At 43.4% G+C, this 25717-nt stretch overlaps 1 protein-coding gene across 2 annotated transcripts in view; it reads right to left on the reverse strand.

The window, feature by feature from the left end:
- TLE2 (TLE family member 2, transcriptional corepressor) overlaps positions 1-25717 on the reverse strand; it is a 38347-nt gene continuing 12630 nt past the window's right edge. For both annotated transcript variants that reach the window (XM_060785001.2, XM_060785000.2), the window contains exons 8-20: positions 21993-22009; positions 21356-21457; positions 20208-20252; positions 17553-17693; positions 14152-14284; positions 12836-12993; positions 12496-12572; positions 10335-10584; positions 8964-9211; positions 3687-3834; positions 1655-1805; positions 1467-1543; positions 1-372 (exon numbers count right to left, since the gene is read on the reverse strand). In XM_060785001.2, coding sequence (XP_060640984.2) covers positions 265-372; positions 1467-1543; positions 1655-1805; positions 3687-3834; positions 8964-9211; positions 10335-10584; positions 12496-12572; positions 12836-12993; positions 14152-14284; positions 17553-17693; positions 20208-20252; positions 21356-21457; positions 21993-22009 — 1655 coding nt within the window. In that variant the 3' untranslated portion in view covers positions 1-264. The remainder of the gene's footprint in view (positions 373-1466; positions 1544-1654; positions 1806-3686; positions 3835-8963; positions 9212-10334; positions 10585-12495; positions 12573-12835; positions 12994-14151; positions 14285-17552; positions 17694-20207; positions 20253-21355; positions 21458-21992; positions 22010-25717) is intronic.

Consider the following 25717-nt stretch of genomic DNA (forward strand, 5'->3'; position numbering starts at 1 on the left):
AAGGATTGAAAATGCTTTTATTTCATTTACCGTGATGATGAAGAATGAGAAGAAGAAGAGGCAATAGACAAATAAAGACTCTAAAAACTGTGTGTGTGGACAGTGGGTCCAGGACTGTATTACAAGACTGTGGTTGTGTCGAGCTTAGAAATCCTCTTTCATGAGGATCTGATTTGTAAAGTTTCTAGTCCATATTGAATTCGAAGCTGAATTCACGTTGGTGAGTCTTCCCCATGGAAGCGGAGGGGCCAAACTGGTCCTCCCTCAATAAACCAGTTCGTAAACGGTGGCTTTCTTGTCTCCTGATCCCGTCACGATGAATTTGTCGTTGGCAGAGATGTCACAGCTGAGCACCGAAGACGACTCTTTGGACTGCAAAAGCGGGCCGGAAAAAAAGGGTGAATAATATCAAACACTTGGAAGGATGTCATAAGAATCCATAGATTCATAAGAGACCCCAAGGCCCACCCAGTGCAACCCTTCTGCCAGAGATGACACCATCGAAGCCCTCCCAACAGATAGTCACCCAGCCTCACAGACATTAGCAGGCTCATGGAGAAATAGGGCTATAGGCTCACCCAATTCTAAAGTTGGAAAAGAACCCCAAAGGCCATCCAATCTCAACTCCCTCTGCCACAGAGGAGGACACCATCAAAACCCTCCCGACAGATGGCTGTGCAGCCTCGTAAGCAGTACAAGATTCACGGAGGAACAAAACTATAAATCATAGAATCCTAGAGTTGAAAGACTCCCCAAGGGCCTTTTAGTCTAGCCTCCTTTGGCAAGACACAATTGAAGCCCTCCTGACAGATGGCCATTCAGTCTCTGTTTCAGAGAAGAAGACTCTACCAGACTACCAAGTAGCATATTCCATTATGGGAAGGACTCAAAACGCCTCGGGTGAAATGTGTGGTGTTCTGATTTGTTTTTACAGCTATTATTATTATCATTATTTCATTTTTGCGGCTATTATTATTATTATTATTATTCCTTTTACGGTTATTATTATTACTATTATTTCCTTTTACGGCTATTATTATTAATATTATTTACTTTTATGGCTATTATTTCCTTTTTACGGCTATTATTATTATTATTATTCTTTTACAGTTATTATTATTACTATTATTTCCTTTTACGGCTATTATTATTATTATTATTATTATTATTATTATTCTTTTGCAGTTATTATTATTACTATTATTTCCTTTTACAGCTATTATTATTATTTCCTTTTATGGCTATTATTATTATTATTATTATTCTTTTACAGTTATTATTATTACTATTATTTCCTTTTACGGCTATTATTATTATTCTTTTACAGTTATTATTATTATTATTATTTTATTATTATTATTATTTCCTTTTTACGACTATTATTATTATTATTATTATTATTATTATTATTATTTCCAGTGTGGAATGAATTCAATTTGATGCCACTTTAAGTGACATCCCTTTACCTGAAAGATGCTTGCTCCGTAGGGTGTCCTCCATGCATTAAGTAAGTTGTCTTTGCCGGTGCTTATAAACCATTTGCCTGCAACAGAAGGGAGAAAAAAAGGGTGACAAGGATCCGGGGAGAAAAGAATTTTTCCAAAACCCGGAGCAGAGGAGTGCGGCACTGGAATCAATGGAAAAAGAGACCTACCGCAGGTGGCAAACTTGAGGGAGAGGACGCAGCTCTCATGGAGGTGCAGCTGGTACTTCTCCGATTTGGTGACGTGAAGGATTTCCACGTTGCTGCTCTCCATCCCGACCGCCAGCCATTCCCCGGTGGGGCAGTAGCCCAAAGAGAAGATCTGAGTTAAACAGAGAGTCATTTGAGAGGAGAAAAGTCTCAGAGGGGACATGACAGTCTCCTTTCCTGGGTGTTTCGAAGTGGAGACTGGGTGGCCATCTGCTGGGAGGGTTCGAATAATGTCTTCCCGGTATTAAAAGGGGTTGGACTGGGTGACCTTTGGGGGTCCCAATGCTAAGATTCTATAGCCCTATTTCACCATGAACTTGCTTGTGTCTATAAGGCTGAGTGTCCATCTATCGGGAGGTATTGGATGGTGTCTTCCCTTCATTAAAGGGGTTGGGCTGGGTCAACGCTGGGATTCTATAGTACTATTTCCCTATGAAGCTCATATTTATGAAGTTGGATAGCCATCTGTCGGGAGGGCTTTGATGGTGCCATCCGTAATGGCAGAAAGGGGTATAAATTGGATGGCCTTTGGGGTCTTCTCCAACTAGGATTCTGATTCACCCAAGGGCCATCCCATCCACCAGTCCGAGCCCTTTAATACAGGAAAGACACCATCCAATCCCTCCCGACAGACGGCCACCCAGCCTCACAGACACAACCAGATTCATGGGGAAATAGGGCTACAGAATACCAGCATTGGAAGGGACTCCCAAAGGTCATCCTGTCCAAACCCTTTAATACAGGGAAGACACCATCCAATCCCTCCCGGCAGATGGCCACCCAGCCTCACAGACACAACTAGATTCATGGGGAAATAGGGCTACAGAATCCCAGCATTGGAAGGGACTCCCAAAGGTCATCCAGTCCAAACACTTTAATACAGGGAAGACACCATCATATCATAGAATCATAGAATCAAAGAGTTGGAAGAGACCTCATGGGCCATCCAGTCCAACCCCCTGCCAAGAAGCAGGAATATTACATTCAAATCATCCCTGACAAATGGCCATCCAGCCTCTGCTTAAAAGCTTCCAAAGAAGGAGCCTCCACCACACTCCAGGGCAGAGAGTTCCACTGCTGAACGGCTCTCACAGTCAGGAAGTTCTTCCTCATGTTCAGATGGAATCTCCTCTCTTGTAGTTTGAAGCCATTGTTCCGCGTCCTAGTCTCCAAAGAAGCAGAAAACAAGCTTGCTCCCTCCTCCCTGTGGCTTCCTCTCACATATTTATACATGGCTATCATATCTCCTCTCAGCCTTCTCTTCTTCAGGCTAAACATGCCCAGTTCCCTAAGCCGCTCCTCATAGGGCTTGTTCTCCAGACCCTTGATCATTTTAGTCGCCCTCCTCTGGACACATTCCAGCTTGTCAATATCTCTCTTGAATTGTGGTGCCCAGAATTGGACACAATATTCCAGATGTGGTCTAACCAAAGCAGAATAGAGGGGTAACATATCCCTCCCGACAGATGGCCACCCAGCCTCACAGACACAACCAGATTCATGGGGAAATAGGGCTATAGAATCCTAGTGTTGGAAGGGACCCTCAATGATCATCCAGTCCAACCACTTTAATACAAGGAAGACACCATCCGATCCCTCCAGACAGATGGCCATCCAGCCTTGTAGACATGATTAGGTTAATTGAGAAATAGGACTATGGAATCTTAGAATCCTAGAATGGGAAGAGACCTCAAGGGACATCCAGTCCAACCCACTTCTGCTCTAAAGGATGACACCATCAAAGCACTCTCGACAGATGGCCATCCAACCTGACAGGTAATAGAAGATTCATGAAGAAATAGGGCTATAGAATCATAGAATCCTCGAGCTGGAAGAGACCCCAAGGGTCATGCTGTCCAATGCAGGGAGACACCATCGAAGCCCTCCTGACAGATGGCCATCCAGCTTCAGCTTAAAAGCCTCCATAGACCTTGCCACCAGTCACTCTTAAAAAAAAACAAACACAATATTGCTATCCATTCCAAGACCTGACCTGAGAGCTGAAGTCATGCTGCTGGAGCTGGCGTCCCTCCCGCAGGTCCCAGCACCGGACTGTATTGTCCAAGCCGCCAGTCCAGAGTTTGGTGCCATAGTTGGAGATGTCGATACAGCTGGCCCCGTCGGTGTGGCCCTGGAATTGCCTGCGGAACAGCAGGAAAGGGACATCATATATAGTATCTATTATTTGATGCATAACAAGATTAGTACACAGCAAACAATATCACTATGCTGGATGCATGCAGTTCTGAGTAGGGTGGCCTTTTGTAGCTGACAGATAGTGATTGTTTTTTTAAAAAAAAATATTTAAGTAGACATACATTTGCAAGTGTTTGTTGCGTACAATGCAATACTTTCTATCTATTAATGTTCTATTTATTTGTCGTGTCAGAGCAACCAGTCCATTATATTACATTTCTAACAGAACAAAGCAAACAAACAGACAAATGCAAAACTTGTGAGTTTGGTAGTTGGTTAAATGTCCTTTGACCAGTATCTGGCCACTTGGAGGGCTTCTGGTGTTGCTGCAAGAAGGTCCTCCATTCTGCATGTAGCAGGGCTCAGGTTGCATTGCATCAGGTGGTCAGTGGTTTGCTCTTCTCCACACTCGCATGTCAAGGATTCCACTTTGTAGCCCCATTTATGAAGGTTGGCTCTGCATCTCGTGGTGCCAGAGCGCAGTCTGTTCAGCGCCTTCCAAGTCGCCCAGTCTTCTGTGTGCCCAGGAGGGAGTCTCTCATTTGGTATCTGCCATTGGTTGAGGTGCTGGGTTTGAGCCTGCCACTTTTGGACTCTCGCTTGCTGAGGTGTTCCAGCGAGTGTCTCTGTAGATCTTAGAAAACTATTTCTAGATTTAAATCGTTGAGGTGCTGGCTGATACCCAAACAGGAGATGAGCTGGAGATGTCTCTGCCTTGGTCCTTTCACTATTGGCTGCTACTTCCCGGCGGATGTCAGGTGGGGCAATAAGCAGTGTAATTTCTCCAGTGGTGTAGGGCGCAGACACCCCGTGATAATGTGGCATGTTTCATTCAGAGCCACATCCACTGTTTTAGTGTGGTGAGATGTGTTCCACACTGGGCATGCATACTCAGCAGCAGAGTAGCATAGCGCAAGAGCAGATGTCTTCACTGTATCTGGTTGTGATCCCCAGGTTGTGCCAGTCAGCTTTCGTATGATATTGTTTCTGGCACCCACTTTTTGCTTGATGTTCAGGCAGTGCTTCTTGTAGGTAAGAGCACGGTCCAGAGTGACTCCCAGGTATTTGGGTGTGTTGCAATGCTCCAGTGGGATTCCTTCCCAGGTGATCTTCAGAGCTCGGGATGCTTGTCTGTTCTTGAGATGAAAGGCACATGTCTGTGTTTTAGATGGGTTAGGGATCAGCTGGTTTTCCCTGTAATAGGCAGTAAGAGCACCTAGAGCTTCAGAGAGCTTCTGTTCTACCGTCTCAAAGCTCCCTGCTTGAGCAGTAATGGCACGATCATCAGCATAGATGAAAATCTCTGTCCCTTCTGGCAGTGGCTGGTCATTTGTGTAGATGTTGTAGATGTTGAACATGAGCTGCCACTATTGTGTAAAACAAAATTTTCCAAATTTTCTTCCTAATTCTTCCTCGGGCATATTCAAAAGGTACATTTGAGGTGTCATTTTGAAATTTGTGTTTTAACATTTTTTCAAGATATATATGGATCTGTTTCCAGTATTTTTTTTACTTTGCTGCAAGTCCACCATGTATGGTAGAATGTACCTTTTTCTTTCCCACATTTTCAACATTTGTTGGAGCCTTTATACATCTTAGCTGGTCTCTCTGGAGAGAGATACCGCCGATTGTTTTTAAGTGCAGGCCAAGGTCTTATTTGAAACACAACAAGATGAGTACACAGCAAACAAGACCACTATGCTGGCTGTTGTGTTGGATCACACGTCGGACACTTCCCAAGTGTCTAGGACTGTGTGATGTATCGGTGAATAATGCATGCAGATCCCAATAGGGTGTCCTTTTGCAACAGACAAATGGTCATTTTGCCAGCGACGATTGTGTTCAAGTGCAGGCCAAGGTCTTTAGGCACTGCACCCAGTGTGCCAGTCCCCACTGGGACCCCTTTGACTGGCTTGGCCAGAGTCTTTCCAATTTGATCTTTAAATCCTCATTTAGTGTCAGGTTTTCCAGTTGCTTCTCGTTGCTTCTGCTATCACCTGGGATTGCAACATCGATGATCCATATTGTCCCCACCACCACCACCACAATCATGAGATCAGGAGTCTTATGCTCCAAAACTCTCTCAGTCTGCATTCAGAAGTCCCAGAGTAGAATCATAGAATCATAGAGTTGGGAGAGACCTCATGGGCCACCCAGTCCAACCCCTGCCAAGAAGCAGGAATATTGCATTCAAAGCACCCCTGACAGATGGCCATCCAGCCTCTCTTTAAAAGCTTCCAAAGAAGGAGCCTCCACCACACTCCGGGGCAGAGAGTTCCACTGCTGAACAGCTCTCACAGCCAGGACGTTGTTCCTAATGTTCAGATGGAATCTCCTTTCTTGTAGTTTGAGGCCATTGTTCTGCGTCCTAGTCTCCAGGAAGCAAAAAACAAGCTTGCTCCCTCTTCTCCCAGAGAAGTGAGCCATAGCAGAGCACTCGAGGAACTAACCTGGACACGGAATATTATTTGTGAACACAGAAATGCTGGACCACTCTAACAACCACCATATCAGATGACACAGAGATGCCATTGAAATCCACAAGCAGGTAGACAATTTCAACAGAAAGGAGGAAACCATGAAAATGAACAAAATCTGGCAACCAGAATTTAAAAACTCTAAAATCAGGACAGTAAATAAAGAGCAACGTTCAGAAAACAAGGGAATTCCAGATAATAATCAATCAGGGCCAGCGAACACCTTCCAACCAAGGATTCCACCAAGCAGGAAGCAGCCAGGCTTTGAAGCTTCAAGGCTATTCAATGCTAATTAAGGTGATCAATTCCAGCATTCACACTTGCTTCAAAGGGACAAGAGTTCTTTCTCCCACCCTGGACATTATTCCACAGATTTATAAACCCCATTTTCCTAGTTTCCAACAGACCTCACAACCTCTGAGGATGCCTGCCATAGATGTGGGCGAAATGTCAGGAGAGAATGCTTCTGGAACATGGCCAGACAGCCCAGAAAACTCACAGCAACCCAGATTAGGTGTTTGTTTATTTTTTAACAATGCTGTAACCCACCTCGAGCCGCGAAGGGAGGCAGGCAAGAAATAAAACTATGATGATGATGAGATGTGTTTGGACTTACCTGTCCGAACGCATCTCCCCTTACGAACCCTCCAGGACTTTAAGATCGTCTGGAGAGGACCTGCTCTCGATCCCGCCTTCGTCACAAGTACGGCTGGCAGGGACGAGAGACAGGGCCTTCTCAGTGGTGGCCCCTTGGCTATGGATATTAGATTGGCCCCTTCCCTTTTAACATTTCGAAAGCAGGTCAAGACGTAGCCCTTTGAGCAAGCATTTGCAGATACAATATAACAGACATGGAGAAAAATGGAACAACTCAACGATGGTATTGGATAACGCTTTTAACTAGGAGACTCGAATTGATATATGTTTTATTGATATTGATTGTTTTAATTGGTTTTATATTTAAATTGATTGTTTCTAAATTGCATTGTATGTCTTTGATACTGACTGTAAACCGCCCTGAGTCGCCTGTGGGCTGAGAGGGGCAGTATATAAATCTATATAAATAAAAATGTAATGTTCGTTTGCGGGATTAACAGAACTCAAAAAACCACTGGACGAATTGGCACCATGGGAGTGGTCATCCTCCTCTCTCCATTAAATCTACAGTATAGATACACCCAAAGTCACTCCTTCTATACTGCCATCTATAATCCAGATTATCTACTTAGAACTGGATAATATGGCAGTGTAGACTCATATATATATATATATATATGTATATTTGTTGATTGGTTGCATAAACAATGCTTTATATATTGCTATTTTATATATTGCTATATAATACATATGTATTTCATAATATATAACTATAATATATATATACATATATTATAAAACATATAATCTATATATATTATATAAAATATAATTACAATCTATATATATATAAATGCTCTGAGCATAATGAGTACCTTAAAAACAAAAGTACCAATGAACGAAATCACACCAAATTTGGCAACAAAACGTCTCACAACACAAGGAGTGACCATCACTCAAAAAATTATGATTTTGTCATTTGGGAGTTGTAGTTGCTGGGATTGATAGTTCGCCTACAATCAAAGAGCATTCTCAACTCCATCAACGATGGAATTGAACCTAACTTGGCACACAGAACTCCCATGAGCAACAGAAAATACTGGAAATGTTTGGTGGGCATTGGCCTTGAGGTAGGGAGTTGTAGTTCACCTACATCCAGAGAGCACTGTGGACTCAAACAATGATGGATCTGGACCAAACTTGGCACAAGCACTCAATACACCCAAATATGAACACAGATGGAGTTTGGGGGAAATAGACCTTGACATTTGGGAGTTGTAGTCACTGGGATTCACAGTTCACCTACAATCAAAGAGCATTCTGAACCCCACGAACGACAGAATCGGGGCAAACTTCCCACACAGAACCCCCATGACCAACAGAAAATACTTGAGGCCATCAAATCCAACTCTCTTCATCTGGGCAAGAAAACGTAAAGAAGGAGGGAGGAATAGAAAGAAGGAGGGAAGGAGAGAAGGAAAGAAAAAGAAACGTATAGAAGGAAGGAAGAAGAGAAGGAAATAAAAGGGTGAAAGGAAAGAGAGAGGGAAGGAAGGAGAGAAGGAACAAAAGACAGAAAGAGGGAGGGAAGGAAGGAAAGAGAGAAGGAAGGATGTAACCAAAGAACAAAGAAAGGGAGGAAAGAAACAGGTAGAGACGGAAGAAAGAAGAGAAATAAGAAGGGAAGGAAAAAGAGGGAAGGAAGGAGAGAAAGAGGGAGGGAAGGTTGACCACAGCAACGCGTGGTGGTGGGTACAGCTAGTGTAGTAAATAAATAAATGGTGATGCATAGATCCTAAGGAGTCTCTGCAGCCATGAATGAATAATTAATGGCTGGAAATACATACATATACCCCTTTTCTCAGGACTCCCATACTTGAGAGTTTGCAGGGAGATGAGAGTTTGTCAGGCCCCGATACTTCTGAGGCAGGAAAAACAAAGGATGCTTTACTTAGCGGTGGGTCTGCCAGTCGACTCTCCCTCTAAGAAGACCCCTTTACCTGACCATGGTTTGGTTCTGGAGGTCCCAGACCACGATGTTGCCGTCACTGCAGCAGGAGAAGCAGACCTTGGCGTCCGGGCTGATGGCCAAAGCGTAGCAAGCCGGGGCCGAAGAGGTCAGCTCGGCCTTGATCCGGGGGGTGGGGGCCGCCAGGTCCCAGATGGAAAGGGTGCTGGCCTCCCCTCCCACTATCAGGCTGCGGCCGTCCGGAAGGAGCTTGCAGGACCGGATGTAGTTATCCCGATTCTAAGGACGGAAGAAGAAGGAGAAGAACTTTGTTCACTAAAAGGGCTTGCTCCGCCAATGTTTAACATTTACACAAACAATCAGTCACTGTCAGAAGGGACAGAGAGTTTCATCTATGCTGACGATGGTGCCATCACTGCTCAAGCAGGGAGCTTTGAGATGGTTGAACAGAAGCTCTCTGAATCTTTACCTGCGCTTGCTGCCAATAATAATAATAATAATAATAATAATAATAATAATAATAATAACAACACTTTATTTGTACCCCGCTACCATCTCCCCAAAGGACTCGGTGCGGCCTGAGCCCAAATACAACAATACAAGCAATAATAACAACAATACAAGCAAGTAAAATAAAAAAAAACATAAGACAATAAAATATGCAACAATTAACAATAAGACAACACACAATAAAAAACAGTGGGAAGGCCAAATGTAAAGTTAAAATTGGAAATGATGCCAATTACAGGGAAAACCAGCTGATTCCTAATCCTGATTCTAAAGACGGAAGAAGGTAGAGATGAACTTTGTTCACAAAAAAGGCTGTGAAACAGTGGAACAAGTTGCCTCGGAGGGTGGTAGACTCTTTCTGCTAGTTCTGTTAATCCCCTCAGAATCCAAGGAGACTTGAGTTTGTTTTGAATAGCCAGATAATGCTTCTTTACCTATATGGTGCTGCCTTTCCTCTGCTACGTTATCTGGCAGCCAGTAATAAAAGGACCAAGACCGTGACTTATAAGAAGCACTGCTTGAATATCAAAGCAAAAAGTGGGTGCTAGAAATAATATCCTAAGAAAGCTGACTGGCACAACCTGGGGATCACAACCAGACACAGCGAAGACATCTGCCCTTGTGCTTGGCTACTATGCAGCTGAGTATGCATGCCCAGTGTGGAACACATCTCAACACGTTAAAACAGTGGATGTGGCTCTTAATGAGACATGCTGCATTATCAAAGGATGTCTATGCCCGACACCACTGGAGAAATTATACTGTAGCATATTGTATTACATTATAAAAGGACCAAGGCATTGACATCTCTAGCCCATCCTCTGTTCAGATATCAGCCAGCAAGCCAATGCTTTAAATCAAGAAAGAGCGTCCTAAGCGTCGGGATGCTTACCAAGCAGTCCAGTTGTGCCACGGGGGTCTTGGTGCCCGGCTGCCCCACGTCCCAGACCTTCACACAGCCCTTCCCGCCTGTGTAGACGTGCTGCGTGGAATTGCTGATGGTGACGGCGCAGACCACCTCCCCGTGGCCAAGTGTGTGGAGCTGGCGAGCATGGCGGGGGATGCCTGAGCCGATCAGGGCATCTGGAGGGAAGGGCACTGGCTGCATTTGCCCGTCGGCACTCACGTGGAAGGAGTAGGCCCTGTGTGAGACGGGGAGAGAGCCGGACATTGTGAAAGCGCAGGAACAACAGACAGCTGGGGTCAGAAATGGTGGCGGAGCAGTCATTTCCCACCACCCTGACTCCCATCACCCTCCTGCAGGAATATGCCACCTTGATGGGCTTGAGGCCCAGGATGAGCACCTCAATGCCAAGGGCTAGGGCATGACATCAATTGGGAGACTGGGACCAAAACCTCTGCCTCTAGGGCCAAATGCCAAGAGGGAGACCAAGACTGGGGCCTTGATGCCAAGACGGGACAAGGATCAGGGCCTCGATATCAGACCTAGAGTTCCCAAAGAAGCCCAACCTGAGGACAGAAGAACTAAGACACAGATGAACTATATAGAAAAGTGTGGTAGAGGTTACTATAGTAGGCTATTGTTATCAGAAATGTAGATTGCCCCAAGTATGCACAATGTATGGACTAAGCATTCAAAGATTTGGGGCAAATACATCTAATTGGTTTAGGGCAGTGGTTCTCATACCTTCCTATATGCCGCGACCCCTTAATACAGTTCCTCATGTTGTGGTGAAACCCAACCATAAATCATTTTTGTTGCTACTTCACAACTGTAATTTTTGCTACTGTTATGAATCGTAATGTAAATATCTCATATTCAGGATGTATTTTCCCAATATGCCCAAATTTGAATATTGATGGGGTTTGGAGGGGGGGGGGGGATTTTGTCACTTGGGAGTTGCAGTTACTGGGATTTATAGTTCACCTACAATCAAAGCGCATTTTGAACTACACCAACGATGAAATTGACCCAGACTTGGAACAGGGAACTCCCATGACCAACAGAAAATACTGGAAGGGTTTGGTGGGCATTGACCTTGTGTTTGGGAGTTGTAGTTCCCCTACATCAAGAGAGCACTGTCAATTTTGCCCTGATTGGGGAAAATAGACCTTGGCATTTGGGAGTTGTAGTCACTGGGATTTATAGTTCACCTATAATCAAAGAGCATTCTGAATCCCACCAATGAGAGAATTGGGCCAAACTTCCCACACAGAACCCCCATGACCAACAGAAAATACTGGGTTGTTGTAGGTTTTTTCGGGCTATATGGCCATGTTCTAGAGGCATTCTCTCCTGACGTTTTGCCTGCATCTATGGCAAGCATCCTCAGAGGTAGTGAAGATGCTTGCCATAGTTGCAGGCAAAACGTCAGGAGAGAATGCGTCTAGAACATGGCCATATAGCCCGAAAAAACCTACAACAACCCAGTGATTCCGGCCATGAAAGCCTTCGACAATACAGAAAATACTGTGTTTTCTGATGATCTTTGGCAACCCCTCTGACACCCCACCTCATTAACCCCCCCCCCAGGGGTCCTGACCCCCAGGTCGAGAAACACTGGTTTAGGGGATACTCTCCATTAACACTTTTTTGCCGGTTACTTAATTGGTCGCTTAGTGTAAAGATTATATCATCCCTTGATATTCTTATTTACATGAGAATGGGATTCCTTCTCCGCAGCTAAAGCTCAACTTCTTATTGTGTCTCCAGCGAACCGTTGGTTCCAGCTGGCCATTATCTAACTCCACTCTAATTCCCATCTGCTCTAAGGCAACCAGAGCATAGCTATATGAAATGTCTAGTACTTACAATCAAAGGTATCAATATCGTATTACTGCATTAATCCCAATAAGGCATAGCAACATGAACACAACACAACTTTGCATACAGCAAGCCCTAAAGATAGGATCCTGACATGGAGAGACAATGAACAGCTGAGGATCAAGACTTGGGGTCCCTCCAACTCAATGTTCCATCATCCTCCCTTAGGAATATGCCCTGTTTGAGTCACGTTTCAATAGGGAGCGACATCTACGCTGCCCACCTCCCACTCCCCGAAAATACATGGCCGTCTCAGGCTATAACTTACGGCTTGCTTCCCGGGACGGCAGGCAGGGAAGTGGATATAGTCGAACCACGCAAATGCGGGTGAGATTCAAAAGCCACCTATCAGGTAACAGAGAATTATTATTATTATTATTATTATTATTATTATTATTATTAAAGAGCGATAAATCAGCGGCTTCAAGTGCACTATATGTAATTCATGTTCGGTCTAGAATGTTGTGTCAGAGGGTGGACTGCATTTCAAAACAATCCAAAACTACCCGCATACATGGATTTGCAGAATCCCCACATGGAAACTAACCGGACCATCGAGCGGTTGACTATTTCCCCAACCCCGACGACAAAGCGAAGGCTTGGCTTACCACCGGAGAGCGTCCGTACATTACGGTCTGCGGGGAGAGGTGGATGCTGACGTAGGAGCCAGGAGCGGAGAGATCACCGTTCAGTGCCGCATGGGGCATGATCCCGAAGGAGGAGGCGGCAGCGAAGGAACCAGCCAAATTCAGGGGACTCCGGAGACCTCAAGGGAGCGGGGCGAAGGGAAGCAGAGGGGAAGAGCTTCATTGTGAGAGGCTTTGTCCACTGAGACATGCTGATCTATCAATCTATCGATCTATCGATCTATCTACTTGAGGAAGTTGGACTGGGTGGCGCTTGGGATTCTCTTCTATAAGATTCTATGATTCTATTTATCTCTATCTATCTATCTATCTATCTGTAATCTATTTGTCGGTCTATCTATCAGTCGATGTATCTATCAATCTGATCTCTCTATCATCTATCAGTTGGACTATTTATCTATATATCTGTCTATCTGTTGGATTATCTATCTATCAGACCTATCTATCTATCTATCTATCTATCTATCTATCTATCTATCTATCTATCTGTTGTGTCTGTCAGTCTACCTGTCTGTCTACTTGTCTGTCTACTTGTCTGTCTGTCTGTCTGTCTGTCTGTCTGTCTATCTATCTATCTATCTATCTATCTATCAGTTTAGCTATCTATCTCTCTATCTGCTCTATCTATCAGTCGGACTATCTATCTGTCGGTCAGTGTAGCTATCTGATCTATCTATATATTTATCTATTTATATCTATCTACCATGTATCAGTCTGTCTATCTATCTGTCGGTCGATCTGTCTGTCTGTCGGTCGGCCTATCTATCTATCTGATCTCTCTATCAATCAATCATGTAACGGTCTATCTGTCTATATCTATCTGTCTATCGGTCAATCGGTGTATCTATCTATCCTATCTATCTACCTGTCATGTATCAGTCTGTCTATCTATCTATATAGACCTCATGGGCCATCCAGTCCAACCCCCTGCCAAGAAGCAGGAATATTGCATTCAAATCACCCCTGACAGATGGCCATCCAGCATCTGTTTAAAAGTTTCCAAAGAAGGAGCCTCCACCACACTCCGGGACAGAGAGTTCCACTGCTGAACGGCTCTCACAGTCAGGAAGTTCTTCCTCATGTTCAGATGGAATCTCCTTTCTTGTAGTTTGAAGCCATTTGTCTGTCTATGGAAGTTGGACTGAATGGCCCTTGGGAGTGTCTTTGAAAAGATTCTATGATTCTATCTATCTATCTATCTATCTATCTATCTACCTACCTACCTACCTATCTATCTATCTATCATCTATCCACATACAGACACAGACTTTACTTACTGATGGCCTCCGTGGTGGCTGGTTTAGCCATTGTCTGGACCTGGGAGGTGCAGCTGGGACCAGGGCCAGGGGTGACGGATTCGGGAGGCGGAGAGAGGTTGGCCAGTTTACAGGTGACAGAACTGGCATCGCTCTGAAACCGAAAGACCTTAAAGGATTAGACACTGATAACCCTAGACTTGGAAGAGACATCCGAAAGCCATCCAGTTCAACCCCCCTTTGTCCGGCAGAAAGCTCTCCCAACAGATGGCCATCTGAAAGTTCATGGAGAAATAGAGCTATAGAAAGAAGCAATCCAACACTATGCAGTATTGGCAAGGTTTGGATGCTCCATTTCTCATGCGTCTCTAACGAATCCTCCCTTCTCCTTCTCGCTTTTCTCTCTTCATCTCCTCCGTCTCTCCTCCTCCCCTTCTTCCTCCCATCAAATCCGCGGCCCCTGAAACATGGCTCAGTGCCCACCGGCGGCTTTGGATTCCCGGGAGGGTTTTAATGTATAATTAATTGCTATTAGCACACAGCAACGAGAGCCAGAAGAGCATAAAGAGGGGAGACGCGGGCACCGTCTGGGCCAGAAGCAGGGCAAAGGTTTCCCTCCAAGATTGCGGTCATCTGTGCAACGCGTTGTGTGTGTGTTTTCCTCCTTATTCTAGTTAATATGTGCTATCACAAATGGTCGATGTGTTCTTTAAATGCAGTGGCTGCATCCACTCGGTTTGGGACGCCTGGAACCGCAAGGAGAGGGAGTTCAGAATTACAATTATTATTATTAATCATTCATTTTTATTATTTTTCATTATGTTTATGAATGTAAAACTTTAATAATAAAAGTAATAATAATGGAAGTCTCACATTTTTATTATTAATAATACTGTTTATAATATGATTAATGTGACCCCTCAAAATATTACTAATATTATCACATAATAATAATAAATATGAAACTTTCATAATGCAGCAGGTTAAACCACTGAGCTGCTGAACTTGCTGACCAAAAGGTCAACAGTTCAAATCTGGGGAGCAGGGTGAACTCCTGCTGTTAGCCCCAGCTTCTGCCAACCTAGCAGTTCGAAAACATGCAAATGTGAGTAGTGAGCTGCTATCGGGCTCAATTCAAAGTGCTGGCTTTAGCCTATAAAGCCCTAAACGGTTCTGGCCCAGTTTATCTATCTGAACGCATCTCTCCCTACGAACCCCCCAGGAACCTAAGATCGTCTGGGGAGGCCCTGCTCTCGATCCCGCCTGCTTCACAGGGCCTTCTCTGTGATGGCTCCCCGGCTGTGGAACTCCCTCCCCAGGGACATTAGATCAGCCCCCTCCCTCTTGACTTTCCGAAAAAGACTAAAAACTTGGCTCTTCGAGCAAGCATTCGGAACACCGGAGTAAACAGACAAACTAGAGTTGGAAATTGACCCAGGAACGGCCAAGACAATGTAAATGGATGAAGATTTGAACAGAAAACATAGTTTCTTTTTAAATTGTTATTATGCACTGTAGTTTATGTTTAATTGCACTGAATGTTTTTGCTTTATCAATGTATGTATTTTGTTTCGGCATCGAATTGTGCCGACTGAGTCGCCTTCGGGCTGAAATGGGCAGGATAGAAATAATGTAAATAAATAAATAAATAAATAAATATCCCTGCGATGGGAAGGTAACAGCAATCAATTCAGTCATGCCGGCCACATGACCTTGGAGGTGTCTATGGATAACGCCGGCTCTTTGGCTTAGAAATTGAGATGAGCACCAACCAGAGTCAGGGGAAAACCCTTACCATTACCTATACACATAATGAAAGTGAAAATATGCATATGTGTGTGTGGCTGGGGTGTCCACTTACACAGACATGTCCTGCCTCCACAAATAGCTATAGCTCCCACTACTCAGGAGATACCAATGGCCCTCCCTCCAATGACATTGCAGGTGATACTGAGTGCCATGAACATGTCCGAGGGATTTGAGAGGACTGACTCACCATAGTAGGAGTTGTAGTTTGCCCGACAGCCAGCGAGCACACTGAACCCCACCCATGATGCATCTAGACGAGCAAACTTGCCCAACATGACAAACTTTAAGTCCCGATGGAGTTTCTCAGGGTGAACCTGGCATGATGTGAGTTGTAGTTCACCCACAACCTTAGGGATTCCGTACAATTAAAAAACTGACTTTTTACAATAACCCGGGAAACGCCAGGTACCCAAGGTAGTTAATAATAAATATGAAACTTTCATTATTAGTATTTATATTATTGTTAAACTTCCATAACAACAACAATGGGAGTTTAATATTCTTATTATTAATGTGAAACTTCCATAACAATAATGTGAAACTGCCATGCAGATTTGAGCACACGGTTTTAGCACAAAATGCTCAATATCCTTTCAATGGCATAGGCAGGCATAAGTTGTGTTGCTGTGTGCGTATAGGGATTCACAATCATCATCTTTAGCTGGTAACTGAGTAAGCAGGTGATAGTACATTTAAACACCCTGAAAGCTATGCAGATGCCTCTGCACACAACCTTCGCATAGCCTCCAATTTTTGACCCAATTTTGGCAAGAAAAGTTCAAGTTAACCTCCAAAGAAAGAAAGAAAGAAAGAAAGAAAGAAAGAAAGAAAGAAAGAAAGAAAGAAAGAAAGACAAGGAAGGAAGGAAGGAAGGAAGAATCCTGGAGCTGGAGGAGACTCCGAAAGGTCATTCGGTCCAACCCCATTGGGTGGGTGGATGGATAGATAGATAGATAGATAGAGAGTTGGAAGAGGCTCCCAAAGGTCATCCAGATCACCCCCTTGTATAGATAGATAGATAGATAGATAGATAGATAGATAGATAGATAGATAGAATCTTAGAGTTGGAAGATATTCCCAAAGGCCATCCAGACAACCCCCCTTGTAGAAGATAGATAGATAGATAGATAGATAGAATCTTATGAGTCGGAAGAGACTCCCAAAGGCCATCCAGACAAACCCCCTTGTATAGATAGATAGATAGATAGATAGATAGATAGAATTGGAAGACACTCCCAAAGGCTATCCAGACCAACCCCCTTGGATAGATATATAGAATCCTATAGCTTGCTGCAATTATTACAAACCGCTTTCCAATTCAAACCCTCCCAACAGACGGCCATCCAACATCAAATTATAAACCTCCAGAGAACTGCTGAACAGCTCTTACTGTCAGGAAGTTCTTCCTAATGTTCAGTCGGGATCATTTATGAAAACATGTGGACAGGAGGACCTATTCTCCTAGCACAGACCTTGATCAAAGGATCCTTTTTTTCCTGATCTCAAAAGGAGGTCGCTTTTACCCAAGATGGAACTCAGCGCTACCCCATGAAGGATGGGGAGCTAGGTCCAGAGGCCTCTCAATGCAGCGATTCCACAGATCTTTATCTTACCAAATTCGGGTCCTTTGCTTTCAATGGGGTTGCGCTTCGACTGGATGCCAGAGACGCAGGACTATCTGGGACGTCCCTCCGAGAAGGAAAAGGTCGGACGGTGGAGGCACAAACGGGACTATTGTGCTCAGAGGGAGGATCCTAAATAGGAAAGAAGGCAAGAATGCCTCCAAAATGGAATGACATAAGGAGAGGCAGGAAAATAATAATAAGAACAACAACAACAACCCTTTCCTGTTCTTTTCTATGGCACACAACAAACAGGGAAATTGATCAGCAATTGAATATACTAGAGAGCTTTGAGAAGAACCCACCATGATTAGTAGGAGTGTTAGGTACTGGGATGTATAGTTCACCTGCAATCTAAGAGCACTCTGAACCCCACCAACGATGCATCTGGAGCTCATTCGGCACACAGAACCTCCATGATCAATGAGAAAAAGTACTGGAGGTCTTTGAAGGGATTTAGAGGAGTTGTAGTTCACCTACATCCAGAGCACACTATGAACCCAAACAGTGATCACTCTGGACCAAATTTGGCATGCAGACCCGATATGCCCAAATTTGAATACTGGTGGGTCTTGAGGTGAATTGACCTGGATGTTTTGGAGTTGTAAGTACTGGGATTTATAGTTCATCTGCAATCATTGAGCACTCTGAATTCCACCAAAGATGGAATTGAACCAAACTTGGCACACAGAGCCCCCAAGGCCTGCAAAAAATACTGGAGGTCTTTGGGAGGAAATTCACCTTGATTTGGGGGAGTTGTAGTTCACCTACATCCAGAGAGCACTGTGAACCCAGACACCAATGGATCTGGACCAAACTTGGCACACATTCATGATATGCCGAAATGTGATTACTAGAGGGGTTTGGGGGGAATTGACCTTCCTTTCTGGGAGTTGTAGTTCACCCACAACCAGATAAATTATGACCTCCACTGATGATGGACCTGGACCAAACTTGGCACACAGAACTCCCATGACTAACTCGAACTACTGGAGGGGTTTGAGGGGACTGACTCACATACTGGGAGTTGTAGTTTACCCTACAACCAGAGAGCACACTGAACCCCACCAATGATGCATCCAGAGCAAACTTGTTCAACATAACAAACTTTAAATACTGATGGAGTTTCTTGGGGTTCACCTGGCATGATGGGAGTTGTAGTTCAGCCACAACCTTAGGCATTTTGTACCATTAAAAATGAGTTTTTCAAATAACCCGGCAATGCTGGGTCCCCAAACTAGTGAATAAGAAGATTCAGAGACAATAATAATAATAATTTTCCAGAGAATATGAAGAATAATAATTCGGAGAGCAATAATAATAATAATAATAATAATAATAATAATTCACAGAGACCATGAATAAGAAGAAGATTCAAAGACCACAAATAATTATCTATATAAATAAAAATGTAATGTTCGTTTGTGGGATTAACAGATCTCAAAAACCACTGGGAGAATTGACACCAAATTTGGACACAAGACGCCTAACAACCCAATGTATGTCCTTCACTCAAAAAATTGATTTTGTCATTTGGGAGTTGTAGTTGCTGGGATTTATAGTTCACCTACAATCAAAGAGCATTCTGAACCTCACCAACAATGGAATTGAACCAAACTTGGCACACAGTTCTCCCATGACCAACAGAAAATACTGGAAGGGTTTGGTGGGCAGTGTCCTTTGTTTTTGGAGTTGTAGTTCACCTACATCCTGAGATCACTATGGACTCAAACAATGATGGATCTGGACCAAACTCTACATGAATACTCAATATGCCCAAATGTGAACACTGGTGGGGTTTCCGGGGGGGGGGGGGTTAGACCTTGAAATTTGGGTGTTGTAGTTGCTGGGATTTATAGTTCACCTACAATCAAAGAGCATTCTGAACCCCACCAACGATGGAATTGAACCAAACTTGGCACACAGTTCTCCCATGACCAACAGAAAATACTGGAAGGGTTTGGTGGGCAGTGTCCTTTGGTTTTGGAGTTGTAGTTCACCTTCATCCTGAGATCACTGTGGACTCAAACAATGATGGATCTGGACCAAACTCTACATGAATACTCAATATGCCCAAATGTGAACACTGGTGGAGTTTGGGGAAAATAGAATCTTGACATTTGGGAGTTGTAGTTGCTGGGATTTATAGTTCACCTACAGTCACAGAGCATTCTGAACCCCACCAACAATAGAATTGGGCCAAACCTCCCACACAGAACCCCTATGTGGGTCACAGCAACGCGTGGCAGGGGACGGCTAGTAATAATAATAATAATAATAATAATAATAATAATAATAATACTTCTAATTAATTGAATTTCAGCTTTGGCTTGCTATAACTCAAATCTATTTAAAATTCATACAAAGCCATTACATTGGTGTTCTCTTCCCTCACTACTTGGCGAACTAAATGTAAGTTACTTTGGTACAGTGTAAAGGGGGGGCAGGAATATAACCCCAGTATATGTGTGGCCTTCTTTCTACCTTTCTCTTCTTTTCAGCCCAGTTCCTCCATGAACATTGCAACCTGAGTGAATTATGCAGGATTTCCCTTCTGCCTTGTCGGGAAGCCCTTGCATAATTTAATTTCTCTTTTTCTTCCCCCTCTGGGGAAGTCGAAGGGAATAATAAACCTTCCCCACAAACCTCATCCACGACCAGGTTGTAATCGCTCTTCTCTCCATCACTTTCCTGCCGAAACAAACAGAGAGAGAAGGAAAAGAATAAGAGGCATCCGTGAATAACCTTTGGGCAACCCAACTTAAAAGCTCTTTTCTAACAGGAAGAAACTAGCTTTCTTCTGATTGCAAAGGAGGAAAGAGTGTGATTCGGTGTAGAATCACAAGTTGAACGTGAGCCGACAGTGTGACACTGCAGCGAAAAAGGCCAATGCGGAGTTGTTCCGAGTGGTCAAGGGACTCCTCCATATCCTGGTTCTCAGGGGGAGACTCCTGATCGTTCGACGACTCCATGATGTATAGGAGTTGCAGGTACTGGGATTTATAGTTCACCTGCAATTGAAAAGCACTCTGAACTCCACAAAAGATAGAATTGGACCAAACTTGGCACACAAAGCCACCATGACTTGCAAAAAATACTGGAGGTCTTTGGGGAAAATTCACCTTGATTTGGGGGAGTTGTAGTTCACCTACATCCAGAGACTACTGTTAACCCAAACACCAATAGATTTGGACCAAACTTGGCACACATACCTGATTTGCCGAAATTTGATAACTGGAGGGGCTTGGGGGGAAATGACCTTCCTTTCTGGGAGTTGTAGTTCACCCACAACAAGAGAAACAGTGACCTCCACCCGTGAGGGACCTGGACCAAACTTGGCACACAGAACCCCTATGATTAACTCAACCTACTGGACAGTTTTGAGGGGACTGACTCACCATAGTGGGAGTTGTAGTTTACCCTACAGCCAGAGAGCACACTGAACCCCACCCACGATGCATCTAGAGCAGTGCTTCTCAACTTTGGGTCCCCAGATGGTTTTGGCCTACAACTCCCAGAAATCCCAGCCAGTTTACCAGCTGTTAGGATTTCTGGGAATTGTAGGCCAAAAACATCTGGGGACCCCAGATTGAGAACCGCTGATCTAGAGCAAACTTGTTCAACATAACAAACTGTAAGGACAGATGGAGTTTCTCGGGATTAACCTGGCATGATGGGAGTTGTAGTTCACCCACAACCTTATGCATTTTGTACAATTGAAAATTTGACTTTTTCAAAGAACCCGGGCAACACCAGAGACTCAAGCTAGTAAATAATAATAATATTATTATTACATAATGTGCAGCATCTTCCTTTGCGTCTTGCTTGCGCTTTGGCCCCAGATTCTCCACCGGTTCCTCATCTTGCAGGCTCTCAGGAGGCGAAGCAGAATTGCTCTTTGGAAGGAAAGGCAGAACAATCACAGTTTGGGCGAGGATGAATGGTCATCTGTCAGGAGGGTTCAGATTGGATGGTGTCTCCCTGCCTGGGCATAAGCGGATTGGACTGGATGGCCTTTCGGGGGCCCTTTCCAACCTTAGGTTTCTATGACCCTATTTCTCCATCGAGAAAGTCAATGAGGCTGGGTGGCTATCTGTCAGGAGGGTTTTGATGGTGTTTCTCTGAATCCCTTTAGACTCACTTAATGCCCCATATATTCAATGATAGACAGTCAACTCTAAGTTAACCGGCACCCGTGGGGAGTGGTCAATGCTGCATAACTGAGAATCGTTTCTGGTTGCTTGAGAGTTCCTATTAAGCCTAATGAATGCAATCCAAGGCTGTTCAAACTGCATTATATGGCAGTATAGAGACTTATAAATGCTACTCATTGCAATGCAGTGTAGATCCAAGCCTTGGTTTCTTTACGAGGACTAAAAACTGGGCAAAACTGTGATGATTAGGACTCATTCCTTGGTTCAGAAAACTCACCCGACTCGAAGGATGCTCTGGAAGGCCGATCCCAGCAAAGTCATCCCCAGAATTATTATAAAGGGGGAAAGAAAGAGAAAAATATTAGTAAGAACTTCCCAATAGTAAGAGCTGTTCAGTACAGGAATATACTGCTGCCTGGGAGTCAACTTCTCTAAAGGTTTTTGAGCAGAGTTTTTAAATGGCCATCTGTTGGGAGGGATTGGATGGTGCCTCTCTGCCTGGCAAAATGGGGTTGGACGGGATTGCCTTTGGGAGTCTCTTCCATGGGATTCTATTATTCTATTTATCTATCTATCTGCCCTGAGTCCCCTTGAGGGGAGAGAGGGCAGAATATAAATAAAGATTGTTGTTATTATTATTATTATTATTATTTTACAGACACAAAAGCGCAGTATGTCACAGCAAACGAGATCTATATGCTGGATTTCGTATCAAAAAATCACAAGTCGAACACTTCCCAAGCGTCTAGGACTGTGCGTTGAATTATTATTATTATTATTATTATTATTATTTTACTGACACAAAAGCACAGTACGTCACAGCAAACGAGATCTAGATGCTGGATTTCATATGACAAAATCACAAGTCGAACACTTCCCAAGCGTTATTATTATTATTATTAATAATAATAATAATAATAATAATTTTATTTATTTATTAGTATTATTTATTATTTAATATTATTATCATTATTATTATTTGAAACACAACAAGACAAGACCACTGTTGTATTGGATCACACGTCGGACACTTCCCAAGTGTCTAGGACTGTGTGATGTATCGGTGAATAATGCATGCAGATCCCAATAGGGTGGCCTTTTGCAACTGACAAATGGTCATTTTGTCAGCGACGATTGTGTTCAAGTGCAGGCCAAGGTCTTTAGGCACTGCACCCAGTGTGCCAATCACCACTGGGACCACCTTGACTGGCTTGTGCCAGAGTTCGATCTTTAAATCCTCATATTGTGTCAGCTTTTCCAGTTGTTTCTCTTCAATTCTGTGGTCGCCTGGGATTGCGACATCAATGATCCATACTTGGTTTTTTAACTATTGTTATTATTATTATTATTATTATTATTATTATTATTATTATATCTCATCTCTCATAGCTATCTATCCATCGATATCATCTCTCTCTAGGTTGCTGTGAGTTTTCCGGGCTGTCTGGCCATGTTCTAAAAGCATTCTCTCCTGATGTTTCGCCCACATCTATGACAGGCATCCTCAGAGGTTGTGAGGTTTGTAGTTCGCCCACAAGCAGAGAAACTGAACATCACGACCTCTGAGCATGCCTACCATAGATGTGGGTGATACGTCAGGAGAGAATGCTTCTGGAACATGGCCAGACTGCCCAGAAAACTCACAGCGACCCAATGATTCCGGCCATGAAAGCCTTCAACAACTCATCTCTCTATCATATGTATCGTATCTATCAGCTCTATGATATCTCATTTTCTATCGTCTCTCTCTCCCCTATCTATCACCCCTATCTATCACTTTCTCTCTCATCTCTATCAATCATATCTATCAATCTATTATATCTGGAGTATGTCATCTCTATCATATCTGACTTTCTCTCTGTCATATCTATCTCTATCATCTTTTTCTCTATCCTATCTATTTATCTATTTATCATCTCTCTCTCAATCTATCATCTTTCTCTCTAATGTGTATAAATCTTATTTATCAGTCTATCATATCTAGTGTTTCTATCATCTTCATAATAATAATAATAATAATAATAACAACAACAACAATAATAATATTTATTTTATTTATCGTGTCAGGGGCAACCAGACAATTGTATTGTCTTCTGGAACATGGCCAGACAGCCCAGAAAACTCACAGCAACCTAGTGATTCTGGCCATAAAAGCCTTTGACAACACAATAATAATAATAATGATAATAATAATAATAATAATAATAATAATAATAATGTTGTCAAGTGCTTTCATGGCTGGAATCACTAGGTTGCTGTGAGTTTTCTGGGCTGTCTGGCCATGTTCCAGAAGCATTCTCTCCTGACGTTTCACCCACATCTATAGCAGGCATCCTCAGGGGTTGTGAGGTCTGTTGGAAACTAGACAAGTGAGGTTTATATATCTGTGGATTAATGTCCAGGGTGGGGGAAAGAACTCTTGTCTTCTGGAGGCAAGTGGGAATGTTGCAATTGGCCACCTTGATTAGCATTGAATGGCCTTGCAGCTTCAAAGCCTGGCTGCTTCCTGCCTGGGACAATCTTTTGTTGGGAAGTGTTAGCTAGCTAGCCGTGATTGATTCTTGCCTGGAATTCCCCTGCTTTTTGAATGTTGCAACTCTATTTAACCACGAAAATTAACAAGTATTTAATACTACCAGTATTAAAAAACCATAGGTTTCTTAAATCCTTGCGTGTTATTGTTTATATGTGAGTTATATTAATTGTATTGTTTTTTTATTATTGCTTTTTGGTTTATTGATGTATTGTTGGGCTTGGTCTCGTGTAAGCTGCGCCAAGTCCCTTGGGGAGATGGTGGCGGGGTATAAATAAAGTTTTTATTATTATTATTAATAATAATAATAATAATAATAATAATAATAATAATTTGGGATTTGGACTGGATGGCCTTTGGGGGTATCTACCAACTATTGGATCCTATGACTCTATAATAATAATAATAATAATAATCATCATCATCATCATCATCCCCAAAGGACTCAGGCCTATTTCCAATGGAATATTATTCAATGAAGCTGTAGCAACATTACTCTGCATCCATATATCAATGCATAAAGCTTGTTTTCAGGCCCGTGCTCAGAGGCACTCCTTCCCTTTGGGCTCCTTGGGGGAATGTTAGAAGGTTAGGAGCAACACAGTAGGAAAATGGGTTTCTCTCCTTCTCTTGAAGTTTTCAATCTAAGCTGGATGGGGTTGGACTGGATGGCCTTTGGGGTCCCCTCCAACCCTAGAATTCTTTGATTCTATTTCCCCATGAAGTTGCTAATATCTATCAGGCTGGATGGCCCTCTGTCGGGAGGGCTTTGATGCTGTCTTGGGGTTGGATTGGATGACCTTTGGGGGTCTCTTCCAATCCTAGGATTCTTTGATCCTATTTCCATCTGAAGTTGCTAATGTCTATGAGAGTGGATTGTCCTCTGTCGGGAGGGATTTAATGGTGTCTTGGGGTTGGACTGCATATCTCTTCCAAGCCTAGGATTCTTTGATCTTATTTCCATGTGAAGTTGCTAATGTCTATGAGAATGGACGGTTCTCTGTCGGGAGGGATTTAATGGTGTCTTGGCACAATGGGGCTGGACTGGATGGCCTTTCAGGTTCCATCCAACCCTAGGATTTTTTGATCCTATTTCCATCTGAAGGTGCTAATATCTATGAGAATGGACGGTCCTCTGTCGGGAGGGATTTGATGGTGTCTTGGCACAATGGGGCTGGACTGGATGGCCTTTCAGGTCCCATCCAACCCTAGGATTCTTTGATCCTATTTCCATCTGAAGTTACTAATATTTATGAGTCTGGAAGGTCCTCTGTCGGGAGGGATTTAATGGTGTCTTGGCACAATGGGGCTGGACTGGATGGCCTTTCAGGTCCCATCCAACCCTAGGATTCTTTGATCCTATTTCCATCTGAAGTTGCTAATGTCTATGAGAATGGGCGGTCCTCTGTCGGGAGGGATTTAATGGTGTCTTGGCACAATGGGGCTGGACTGGATGGCGTTTCAGGTCC

This window comes from Anolis sagrei, chromosome X, assembly GCF_037176765.1.
Source record: "Anolis sagrei isolate rAnoSag1 chromosome X, rAnoSag1.mat, whole genome shotgun sequence".
Classification (NCBI taxonomy): Eukaryota; Metazoa; Chordata; class Lepidosauria; order Squamata; family Dactyloidae; genus Anolis; species Anolis sagrei.